The sequence below is a fragment of the Anoplopoma fimbria genome, chromosome 24 (assembly GCF_027596085.1).
Source record: "Anoplopoma fimbria isolate UVic2021 breed Golden Eagle Sablefish chromosome 24, Afim_UVic_2022, whole genome shotgun sequence".
Lineage (NCBI taxonomy): Eukaryota > Metazoa > Chordata > Actinopteri > Perciformes > Anoplopomatidae > Anoplopoma > Anoplopoma fimbria.
Genome location: NC_072472.1, coordinates 13,627,517 through 13,639,915, shown reverse-complemented (window position 1 = coordinate 13,639,915; position 12,399 = coordinate 13,627,517). Strand labels below are relative to the sequence as shown.

Below are 12,399 nucleotides of genomic sequence, written 5' to 3'. Positions count from 1 at the left end.
CAAAAACACAATATTTAAAGTATAATGATATCATTTTATATATATATATAAACCTGTCAGTTATCTACACAATTTAAGGATTACTATAAAAACCTTGACACTTCATTACCAACTTTTGTCTCACTTTGCCTCCATACTGTACTTTCTAGTTTCTGTATCAGGGCCTACTCCTCAGTATGACTGAGCCTGCTGAGCTGCTGCTCATCAAGGACCAGTATGAGTTGGCGTTTCATTCTCTGAGCCGCGGGCTGGCTGCTGAAGAGGCCGGGAGAAGAGCAGAGGCCCTGGTGTTTTACAGGAAAGGTCGACAGCACCTTACCCAAGGACTGGAGGTTCCCACTGGAGGGGAGAGGCAGCAGGGAGCGGTCTGGGACACGGCCAGGCAACTTCAGCAGAGGATGAGGGACACTCTGAGGACTGTCAACACCCACATCTCTGACCAGGAGACCTCCCAGCTGACAAAGGGATGCCAGAGGAGCCGCCTGTTGATGGACCTTCCTCCCAATCTTTACCCAGACCTGGCACCAAGCAGTCAGCCTCCCCAGAGCTCCCTCAATCATCTGTACCCCACTGTACCTCCTACCACCCAGAACACAACCCCAAAACTTCCTCCCAGGCCTCCTTCCCCTGCTGTGCTGCACACGCTCTGTGCAGCCACTCCGGGAACTTTAGCGATGGCTGCCTCAGGGGACCAGCCTCCAGCGTACACACCACAGCCAACCCTCGGCCACCACAGTCTGTTTTACGGTCCTGCTGGAGGCGGCCTCAGACCGGGAAAGCAGACTGGAGCAACAGCGGGAGAAGATGGAAACGAGCTGCTTTTCATTCCCTATGGGGTGCAGATGTTTTTCGTGGCACCTAATGGGCAGGTCAGCTCCCTGTCCTATCCAGGCTTCCTTCGCATCATCGCAATAAACAGTCAGAACAAGGATTCCACTGCTGGAAGACCCTCAACATTTCTTCATGTGAGTATACAGCATGCGGTAAGAAGTATATGTCATAAGTATCTGCATGCACGGTGGTTGTACGTATGTCAGCAAAGCATTTTCCTTGGGTGTGTGTCTTAGAGGTGAGCATGGTATGTGTGAACAGTGAAACACGGGTTAAACCACTTCATCACCATTAGACCAGTTTTAGAACTAACTATGAGTCATGTTGGTGTACATTGTATAGAATGACTACCAGTCACATAGAAATGTTCTGCTTACAAATGACAGTGTTGCCTGGGTGATGTTCACTTGGAGTTTGTCAACACATGCACACGTTGTGATAACAACCTCTAACAGTTGAGTTTGATTTAGCATTTTAGACTGAATTTGTTGACTGACTAAATTAAGGAATTCACAATTAGGGTTGCAACTAATGATTATTATTTATAATAGCAATTAATCTGATGATTCATTTCTTCATTTGTTGATTAGTTGTTTGGTGTATAAAACCTCTGAGTGTAGTGAAAAATACATATGACTAATTTACTGAGGCCTAATATGATTCAAATGTTGACAGTTTACAGTGATATGAAACAGAGATAGCAGAAAATACTCACATTTTAGGAAAATTAACTTTTCCTTGAAAAAGATACAATTATTGTAATAATTTAAAGAATCTTAATAATTCTAACTTAATAGAGTAATCAATTAATTGAATAATATTTCAGCTCCAGTTACAATGTCGTTATTGCCTTCACACACTGGCGTGATGCTAAAGCACTAGCAGTATCATTTTCCTCTGTGCGTTAAATAACTATGCGTTTTTTTTATTTTTATATTGAGTCAATGTAAAATGATTAAGTCACAACAATGTATTCTGGCACCTCTACAAAGCGCGTATTATGCCGTGCTGTATACCGCAGTGCCATCCATGCCTGTTTCCCACCAGACAGGGCTGGTCGGCTGCTCTCCTATATTCTGGCCCTGCTTTGTTTCCCAGCAAGACAATGGTCCCATTAACAGATGACTCTGCGCTTCTGTTGTGCTGCTGGTCAGTGTCATGAGCCCTCACAGTGGTCATTGTGTCAGGCGGCATACCAGTGGCACGATGCAGCAGCAAGACTGAATCTGTATTATGTCTGTGTGGATGACCGACATGAGTCCTGATGCGGCTAACATAATGTGTCTTTAAGAGATCAAAACATTGGGTCAAAAAGGAATAGGGGGCAATGTACTTGCTGGGACATGAGAATACATTTTTATGGTCTTTTGGGCTTCACAAGAAAGCACCTTTTACATATGCATTGAATTTGGAAAATAGCAGTGAACATGGGATTTAAAGTTTGCGTCTCATGCACTGGATAAACAAACAAGAACTCGGAACAGAAGCCACTTCCTGCTTTTTTGTCTAATTCCAAAGATCTGAGGTTCTTGCTAATAATAGTGAACATGAAGTGTACGTCACTAGTTTTAGTCTTCGGTAATAATGGAACATGGTTGATGACCTGATTCCAAAGAAAAAAAGCCCATTAACACACACTTATCACCTCTGCACTGGTTTAATTAAAATGCATCCACAGTCCTGTCACAGGGATCCTGGGCATGGATAATGACCTTCATCACTCCCAATCTCCTTATTTTTGAGTGTCTTTTGTGTTTTCCAGGTGTGTGACTGGCTTTACCTGCTTACAGCAGACACTCCAGTGCTATTGGCTAACTCTGGGATCTTCATGTTCCCTGACACCTTGTCAAAGACGCCAGGGTCCTTCGTGGGCATAGTGTTGTCCGCCGAACTGCCTGCTGTACATCGAGAGACGTTTCAGGACCTCCTCTCGCAGCTGGCTGACCTAAGGGTCCAGGTCAGTCTTCACTGTCTCAGTATGGAGCAAATGTGAGGATGGATATGGATGTGGTTGGAGTCATTGCTTTGGAAGAATATGTTTATGGTTTTTTTTCTGTGTTTGAAAAGAATAGGACGGTGTTGAAATTAACAAACCAAGTCATTTAAATACTTTAAATGACCACACCTTTTTGTAGAATCCAGTGTCTCATAGCGTCACTTTTCTTTCTTGACACTTCAAGAGGAACTAAATAGTTTTAATGCTATGGGTAAAAACATTCTTAGCCAGCTGAGTCATGGCTTACAGGAATGTACGTCACCTGTTTGGGTGTACGCACATTTCAAAAGCATCTTACTGTGTGAAATATGACTTAATGGAATTCCTGACAGGGTCCAGAGACGGAAGGGTCAGAGGTCATCAACCTGAGTGAGAAAATCCCCCTTGGTCCCATTAAAGAGCATGAAGGACTTACACTGCCAACAGGGGAGAAGGACAAACCACCACTTCCTGGATGGAGTGAGAAGATGGCACAAGGAATCTTGACAGGTGTGTTTGTGTGAGCCATAACAAAGAAAAACAAATAAAAGAGAAAATATCAGTGTATGCAGACTGTATTTACAGTCGATGTTCTCCTCTCTACAAAAGTAACCACTAGAGGGCATTGTTTACCATTGCAGCAATCTCTCCTGAACTGGATTGAGTGCTGCAAGGAAAACTTTGTCCAACTGCCTCGTCATCTGCATATTGTAGATATTTTAACGACACAATCAAAGATATTACTAATTAACATACAACACCAACAAATATATTTATATCTGTAGGAGCTACACGGTTGAGTGTTGGGTTGGTAAAAGGAGCAGAGGCCACTGGGAGGGCCATTCATAAAGGAGCAGCCAAGATCCGGGACCACATTACGCCCGAGGAAACCCCTTCAGAGGTCAACCCCCGTGTCACCAAAGGTCTGCAGGTGGCTAAACAGGCCACCGGGGGTGCTGTTCGCGTCAGCCAGTTCTTAGGTAAGAACGGAAAACAGTTTAGGAAGGACTGTATTGGCCACACTGTTGATGAAAATAAAAACTTTTCACATAGCTGAGCAAAACGCTTCATTATTCAAATCTCATTTCATGACATGCCATTGTCACCTGTCATTGATATGACTACGTATCTATATGTTTGTACACATTTACAGTTAATGGAGTGAGTACGGTGGCAGGACACGTGGCAGAAAAGATGGCTCCCCATGTCAAGAAACAGGGAGCTAAGCTGGTCCCAGAGTCTATGAAGAACAAAGATGGCGGCCCTTCCAACTGGGATGGAGCCAAATTTGTGGCAATCAGCAGTGTACACGGTATGTACCAATATAATGGACATTTCTGGATCAAACATAGCTTTACACTATCACATATATTCATGTAGATTGTCTTACACTGTTGTCATATCATTAGCTCAATGTAACAGAAAAAGTTCACAAATATTGAGTCATGTTTTGACATTTTACATTTTTGCTTAAATATGGGTGATAACAAGTCTTTCTAGAGTTCTCAAACATTTTCTTTTTAATTTACACCCAAACCAGGATTCTCTACTGTTTGGTCTAGTCTGGAGACTGGAGCAAAGCTTGTTGGCAAAAGTGTTACGGCAGAAACTGTGACGACGGTGACATACAAGTAAGTTCTGACATTTCCCATTTCCGCTTCTTTATTTAATTTATAGAAATGTTCTGATCAATAAGCTCTTGTACATCTTGTTTCCAGCCTTATTCTGAGTCTATTTGGTATCTTTATACAACAATAGAACACTGGATCAGAAACCAGCCTAATGTGTTGCTTTCTTCTTGGTACGTTGGGAAACTGATCTGCTTTCACACCTATTTCTTTTCAGATTTAAGGGCTTAGAAAATCTAATAAAAATGTCCGGCAACATATGACTGCATGGGGGAGTAAAGGCAAAGACTAGTGAATTAACAACTGATCAAATCTTTCATGTACTGTAAACTCTTTCATTACCCCAGATTGAGTCAGAAACTAACCCTGAAAGACATTTTCCAAATCCAATGCAACAGCTAATAAAGAATTATCTTTTTCTTTCATCAAACTAATGTTTTGTGAATCATTTATATCTAGACTATCTAAACTATGTGTTTTGGGTTCTTTTTTGACTCTGGGTCCGCTAACTGCAGCTAAATGTCTGCTTGTTTTGGGTGGTGCTGCTATTGCTATTCATACTTTCTGTTGCCCCTCCTCCTGGTTTGTTACTAATAAAACTACTACAAAATAAAATATGACTGTTTTTTTCTTGGCCTTTGGTCTGTTCCTTTGAAGGACAGCAATATCTATATCACATTGCTCATTGCATTTTAATTCCTTATGCACCCTATTTTTATTTACACCAAACCACTCTTCCCTTACTCCACGTTATTCGTGGTGAAGGTACGGTAACGATACGGGCGAAGCCACAGACACTGCTCTCAAGTCAGTGGTCAATGTTGGTGTGACTGCCTACAACATTGACAATCTGGGTATCAAAGCCATCATGAAGACCACAGGGAAGAAGACCGCCAAGGCCCTTGCCAAAACGCCGGGCGAACAGCCGGCGCAAACTGAGGGAAAGGAGGCGCAGAAACGAGAACATCAAGGAGATACAAATGGGAAGGAAAAGCAGAAGAAAAAGGAGATGGAGAAGTAAAAAATACAGGAAGTTTAATGCTGTGCTTGAAGTATACTGTCAGATTGATGGATCAACTCTTCATTTGCATATTTATAATGCAGGCCACTCTTTTCTTGAGGCGATATTTGTGTTATTTGTTAATGTAAAAACAATAAGGACAAATATTGGAATAAGTCAAAGTGCAAATTTATTTCACAAGTTTTTAAATGTATTCATGTATATTTAAGTGTTGGCTGCATTGTTTTGTGTTACATGTATCATTTTTTTTGTAGTAGTATTTTAGGTTGTCATTGCATATTTATATGTGTATATTTTGCAGTATGTTTTGCAGTCTATAGGACAAAAAAAAAAATCTGTGTAGTTTACCAGCAAACAGTAGACTTACATATTGACCACCTGTATGAACGTGCAATAATAATGTTAAGCAAAGCAAAGAGATGTTGTAAATATGTATATAAACTGCACATTTTAACCATTATAACCAGAGATTAATTTTGACATTGTATAACAAAAAAAAAAAACAAATATCAGCTGTTTTTCTTACACACTTTTTCCAATTAGAATAAAATACTCTGCAAAATAAATCAACTAACATGTATAGCTCGTTAATGTGAACTGTTGAATTAGGATGTGTTTGCTTGCAACGGATGTGTAACTTACGAGTTATTTATTACGATATTTATTAGTACCATCATATTAAACCGAAAAGGTTTTTTTTTTTGTTATTTTCAAAACACCCCCGCCGATCTGCGCCATTATATCCGAGGCCGCATTAACGAGCCGGAAACATGGGTCTCCGTGGAAACTGAGAGGCACAAACCTTTTTCTTAGGTTGTTATCAGTTTTTCAAAAACATGACTGGAAATAGCGACTACAGCAGATACGATGTGTCACGCCTGCAAGCGGAACTTGAGCAAGAGAGGGACACGAAGTAAGTTTATTTGAAGTAAATGCATCACTTACAAAGTAATCTGGGAGATTAAATGTTATTTCCCCATCGTCTTGGTTCTTGATTGCAGAGAAATGCTTGAAGAGTCTGTGTCAGATCTGCGGATTACAATGTGTGAACTGCAAGAAAGACTGCACAGTGTCGACGGGGAAGGTGAGAAACCTTTAAGTGTTTTTGTCTAAATAGTTAGTTGTATATCCCTCATCTTCACCCACAGTTGCAAGATTTTTTTTAATTTTTTTTCCAACAATTCACTGGTTTCTATCAGCCCAACCCTATAATGTGTCCTGTCCCAAATGTGACAATAAGGTGACACTTTCCTCTGCATATATCCTGTTACAGGAAATGAATGGAAGACAAGGTATGAGACACAGATTGAGCTAAATGGACAGCTGGACAGACAGATGTCACTCATTCATGAGAGACTGGAGGACCTACGAGGAAACCCCATGGGTGAGTTCACAGGCTAGTGACAGCTTTTAGAGGGGTTTACGCTGAAGGTACATTTGTTAGGTTCTTATTTGAATTTATACACATAAAATCAAGCTTTTCACAACAGTTAAATATGTCAGAGGACAGTATGACTTACTTTATCTGCACCCCAGAGCAGTGTCATTGCAATACATCCACAGTAATTGTTTTAAATACTAAAACTACTTCTGGGCAAGCTCAAGATCTCCGTGCTCCTCTATCGTAATCTTTCAGCTGTAGCGTGTAAAAACAACAATGTTCACTGTGATGTCTTCACCCCTCTCAAGCAAGTATGTATTTTAAAGCTTGCACAAATAATGCTCACACACACTAATTGTCTTTCACAGATAGATTGGCCTCCATCCGAACCTATGATGACATGCCAGAGGTGAGTGCAAACATGTTCATTTTCTAGTGAGCTTTTTCCATATCTGTGTTGTGGTATTGGGTGTTATTGGAGGGTTTGTTTTTTTTCAAATGAAAGCCCTCAGAGGAATACTTTTTTTGTCATATCTCACAGGTTCTTTATTCTATCAATCCAATTGTTCATGACTTTGTCAATCAATTTGTTCCCTATGACCAATGAGACTTTTTAAAATCATAGTTTTAAATACCAAAGTATCGGGGTCCTGGGGGGATCAAAAGCACCCAATTGCAGTCTTTGCAGTATTCATGAATACAATACAATAGATAGATCAAATATGTGCCATGGGTGCTAATAGAAAGATTCACTCACTATCTGGAGGGTAGGGCACTCTGTCAGTCATTTTGAAGGCGACAGACACAGCAGACATATATCCCTTAATGTGCTCTGTCTATTTTCATTTTACACAATATGCAAATTAACTGTAATTAATAAAAATCTCTAAGTTGATATTTTGCTATTATGGGTGTTTTTTTTCAGTAATTTTTTCTTGTTGGCACCCCAGTCGTTAGTCCCTGTATGTTAAATATGTTGGTAGGATGAGGGTTAACATACAGACGACCCAGAGAGAGCGGGAAAAGTGTTAAAGATAGAAGCACATACCAGCAGAGAGAGCCAGAGACACAGAATGAGGCAAAACGCAGGACGGACATAGAAGATTGTAACGCCAGCTGTTCTCCATTCTCCCATTGATGCAAACCACAGTTTAATCACAGCACTGTAATCACAGGATTACAAACCATGGGAGAATAATGCACACTAATTACAAAGCTTTAACACGCATGAATGCACAACACACACTAAAAGGTTGTACAATACAGTCTAAATATGGATCTGCGTGCCTTAAGGCAGAGCTAACAGATGCTCATTATGTTAACCAAGGAGTGACTGTCACACTGTGGAATGAAGATCAGTATACAAACTGTGAGCATGACATTAAATTAGACTGAGTATGTTAGAAGAATATGGATTATTTTTAATTAATTTTGATATATTTAATAATAATGAATTTATTATTAAACATTAATGCAGCAGTGATATGAATCCAAAAACATCATATATGATAGTAAAACACTGGCAGGCAACACATTACTGCACAATAAGTACTTTTCCTTTTGATAATTAAAAATTGTGCTAATAATGCTTATATATGTTAACTTAAGTAAGGTTTATAATGCAGTACTTTTACTGGTAGTTTTTACAGTGTGTTATTAGTGAATGAATCAATGTGTAGGAAAATGATGTAGAAACTAGAAATATTACATTGAAACATCTACATAATTATTATAATACACATTAAAACATTTTTTTAAATATGCAAAAAATGTAAGATATACAAAAATATATACTACAGTAACAGTACAGTAGTTTTTATTTCTGCATTAAAAAAGAACACCTGGAGGTGACGTATAAGATGGGAGAGCAGCCAAGCCAGGTCCCAGCAACGAGAAATATTGATCTTGATGCTAGTTTTGACACCTAAGAAGTTGACGATGTATATTCCTATGCATATGATGGACCACAGTCTTCTGATTATAAGCCTGCTAGGTGTCTTAAGTGAACAGGAACAGACAAGGATTGGGAATAATAATGTACATCATAAATTATTTGAGTCCTTCTTCCACCACTGACTGTAACATTTAATTATAAATAAAATACTCTGCAACTGGCTGATCGAGCACAGGACTGGTGTCATACATATATTATGATGCGTCTTTAATCACACTGCTTTCAGTGGTATTCATTAAAGCTGACAACAGCTGCTTATTGTTCCAAACTGAGATATACAAAGTGTCATTGTTCTACTCTGTACCAGAAATCTCTTCTAGCAATACGACGTCTCAGCTTTATGTGCTATATGTTTATTTGGTTATTGAATGCCTAATCCATTTTGTGGTCATGTTTTCTGCATTAGGTATTGTCTTATTGTTTAATCCTACTAGACAGCACCATTCAATTCTATTGATCTGTAATTAGACATCAGCAGTGCAACACCCTTTATACTTCTTTGTTTTGAATGTAGCTAATTGATGGAAACACTTTGCCGCAGGAAACACTGAAACAGCGTCTGAAGCTCCTGACGGAAGAGAAAGCTGACCTCCAGGGTCAGCTGATGGACTGTCATAGCAGGATGGAACAGGAGGGAAAGGTGTGGATCTCAGCTGTTCCACTGCTCAGTTAGAAGGATTTCATGTTCATTATTGTTGAGGGTCATAATGTCTGCAGGTCCAGTTTTATCATTTCTCAGACAAGCAGCTTTCATTTTTTTTCCAGGTATTACATATTTCAGCAACAAATTACCATCATTAGCAAAGGATTGAAAAAGATTTGGCTGAAATGTTTTGCATTCTTCCTTTTTAACAACCATCGTTGCAAAATTGAACCCTAACCTTTGTCCTGTATGCTGGTATAGTATGGCGTCTCTGTTCTTTGTTTATTGTTCTGCGCAACAAACAGAAAGATATTAGTTGAATAAAGGTTTAACACGCAGCATGTGCAGTCAGTAATCCATGTTCTAATCTGTTGCTCATTAACACTGAAGACCGCCTGAAATAATACACACAGGCAGCATAATGCATAACAAGCACTGCACTCTGAGCAGACAGATTATTACTGACAGTTAGAACAAGTGTTGTCCATGAATGGAGGAGTGTGACAATAAGGCCCTCTGTTTCTTTCCAATATCAGGCATTTCATAAAACCAATGATGAGAGGCGGGCTTATCTTTCAGAAATTGCTAAGGTAAGCATTCTCTTTCAGCCATGTTAAAAGTAGTGCAAGCAAGTAGCTTTCAAACCAAACCTATTGACTGCTTATTTAATATATATCCCCCACTGAAGAATAGCTGTCATGGTTAAATACCACCAAAGGATAATTCAGTGCAGACCAGTGTGCTCTCTAGCTTTTCTGTTTCAGGCCTAGTTATGGTTTCTCATTCATCATCCAGTGCTGCTCTCTCTTGTTATATAATAGGTGAGTGTCTGTTCAACCAAAAAAAGTGAGTCAAGGACTTTCTGTCTTATGCTGCGACAAAACAGGTTCCTGCAGGGATGAAACCAACACAGCTGCAAGGAAACTACTTTGTCTCCCAATATTTTTGCAGCAAATTTTGTGATAGCATTTGATAGTTCAGCCGTAAACACAAAAGCATACATGCATCTGCATACATCTAAAAACAATATTTGTGTCTGGAGTGCACTAAGTGTCATTACTCATGAAATGTCCTTTTACACAGCTGTCCTCCACCCTTGAAGCCCAAAGAAGACAGTACTCCACCCAGCCACAGAGGGCACCAGAGAGCAAACAGAGGAGGTCAGTGATGGAATCAATAATAGGAACTGTGAACAAACTAAAAAATGAGTCTTAAAGAATATCAGGGGCTTCACATACGTAACAATTGTTTGTTTGCATGTTTGCACAAAATTACATTACTTGTACAATATAAACATGGAACTAAAATGTCAAAATTAAAAACGGCAAAAGTACTTTTAGAGCAAAAATTTAGTAGTTATTGCTTTTAACCAAAAAAATGATTTAGGTTAGATTTACAGTTGTTATGGAAGACATTGTAGGATGCCCTCAAAATGAAGGGAGACAAAGTCACATAACAGGAGAAACCAATATTTTAACATTTTATGCAGAAGACAAACTTAAATCAGTTTATAGACATCCATGATTCTTAAACTAAGTTCACTGAATGATATATTTATGAGTAAATGTTATCCTTGTATCCGTGTAAATTGATTTGCTTTGCAATCCGACTTGATTTTGCAGTTTGTGTACTGTCTTGATTTGTAGCTAATAAAGTAATCATGCTGGACAAATGAGCTCAGATAAAAATAATACATTTTGAGATATATCTTTTTAGACTATTGTTGTTGCAAGATTTGAATTGAGACATTTAGTGTTATTTTATCTCTCTGAAGCACATAATAGAAAACATTTTGTATCTGTTACTTGTTTCGGCTAAACTAACTATATTTTTCTAATTGCATAGAGGGAGGCAGCCCAGCAGGAAGGCAGAGGCTGACTCTAAGAAAGGAAAAAAGAGAGAAGAAGATGGAGGAGGAGTGTGTGTGAAAGGAGGAGGAGGTGGTGGAGCAACAGCAGAGAGAAGAGAAGAATATAATTCCCAGAGGGAAAGCAGGTTACCCACACTTAAGTACTATGTGAAACACAATCCTTGAACCAAACCTGGTTAAGCTTATCTGACTTTGTTTACATTCCTCAAAAGATGATTGTGAAGACGGTTATCTAACAGTTTTATTCAGTGTTCATTGTCAATTGACGGCAAATAATGTGGTGTAAAATGTTATTATACATTTATAATGAAGTCTGGCATTATTATTTGTTTCAACAAAAAGGGTATGTAGGAAGAATATTACAGGCTCTGAGGGCAGCGAGGTCATCTCCTCCTGTGCCAGAAGCCTGCCGAGTCTGACATTTATTTTGTCACTACAATTTTTTTTCAAAACACCTCCCACGACTTCTATTACGTAAGCAACACCACATCCACCACTCTCTCTGAATGCAGTTCATCCACAGAGCAACCAGTCACCCCCGTGCCACCCACTGACCGCCTTTACAAACGTAGGTGGAGGAAAACTATCCATGTGAGCTGCAGTAGTGAAAAGGAAAATTGACAGAAGTTGTTTTCATTTGTTTTTGTGAAGAAGTGTGGAGGCTCTTCACAGCCTTAAAACTAAACTGAAATAACAATAATAATATATTTTACAAAAGACATGGTCTCATATGCAAAAACAGCATTCATTATTTTCTTGTTAATTGATTGGTCTTTAAGTGCAATGACATCATACTAGTTGGTTCATGGATTGTGACCTAAAATTGGGGTTTGGGAATAAGAAGTCCCAGGCTAAGATTCATTCTTAAAATTGAAATATGCATTACCTACTCTACGGCTACAGTATATGTCCAAGCCGGCATGGCAGTTTCTTTTAGTGTCAAGGGAACTGGCCTTTTAGCTAGTAGGGCAAAGATCAAGCCCCGGTGTCAACAAACATCAGACCAGCTGAACTGTCCTTATGCGTGACACTGAATGCTCAACCACCTTCAACTTGCTGTGGAGAAAATGTCCTCACATGGATACAAATAAATTGT

The 12,399-nt window shown here is 39.2% G+C and overlaps 2 protein-coding genes across 2 annotated transcripts; both read left to right on the top strand.

Moving 5' to 3' along the window:
* The first annotated feature begins 176 nt into the window (after positions 1–176).
* Positions 177–5,455, top strand: sparta (spartin a). The gene is made up of 7 exons (XM_054626539.1): positions 177–965; positions 2,594–2,788; positions 3,160–3,316; positions 3,592–3,786; positions 3,960–4,118; positions 4,347–4,437; positions 5,200–5,455. The coding sequence occupies exons 1-7, from the start codon at positions 177–179 to the stop codon at positions 5,453–5,455; spliced, it is 1,842 nt and encodes a 613-aa protein (XP_054482514.1).
* Positions 5,456–6,284: 829 nt separating this feature from the next.
* ccdc169 (coiled-coil domain containing 169) lies at positions 6,285–11,468 on the top strand. The gene is made up of 8 exons (XM_054626566.1): positions 6,285–6,368; positions 6,457–6,539; positions 6,729–6,839; positions 7,205–7,245; positions 9,332–9,430; positions 9,970–10,023; positions 10,517–10,593; positions 11,279–11,468. Exons 1-8 carry the CDS (start codon positions 6,292–6,294, stop codon positions 11,466–11,468), a joined length of 732 nt encoding a protein of 243 aa, XP_054482541.1. The 5' UTR covers positions 6,285–6,291.
* Positions 11,469–12,399: the final 931 nt, after the last annotated feature.

Coding starts and splice junctions, on each gene's coding strand:
- ccdc169 (XM_054626566.1), top strand. CDS start 6,292: ATGACTGGAAATAGCGACTACAGCAGATACGATGTGTCACGCCTGCAA. Junction 6,840..7,204: donor CCTACGAGGAAACCCCATGG/GTGAGTTCACAG, acceptor TGTCTTTCACAG/ATAGATTGGCCTCCATCCGA. Junction 7,246..9,331: donor CCTATGATGACATGCCAGAG/GTGAGTGCAAAC, acceptor ACTTTGCCGCAG/GAAACACTGAAACAGCGTCT.
- sparta (XM_054626539.1), top strand. CDS start 177: ATGACTGAGCCTGCTGAGCTGCTGCTCATCAAGGACCAGTATGAGTTG. Junction 2,789..3,159: donor TGGCTGACCTAAGGGTCCAG/GTCAGTCTTCAC, acceptor AATTCCTGACAG/GGTCCAGAGACGGAAGGGTC. Junction 3,317..3,591: donor GGCACAAGGAATCTTGACAG/GTGTGTTTGTGT, acceptor TTATATCTGTAG/GAGCTACACGGTTGAGTGTT.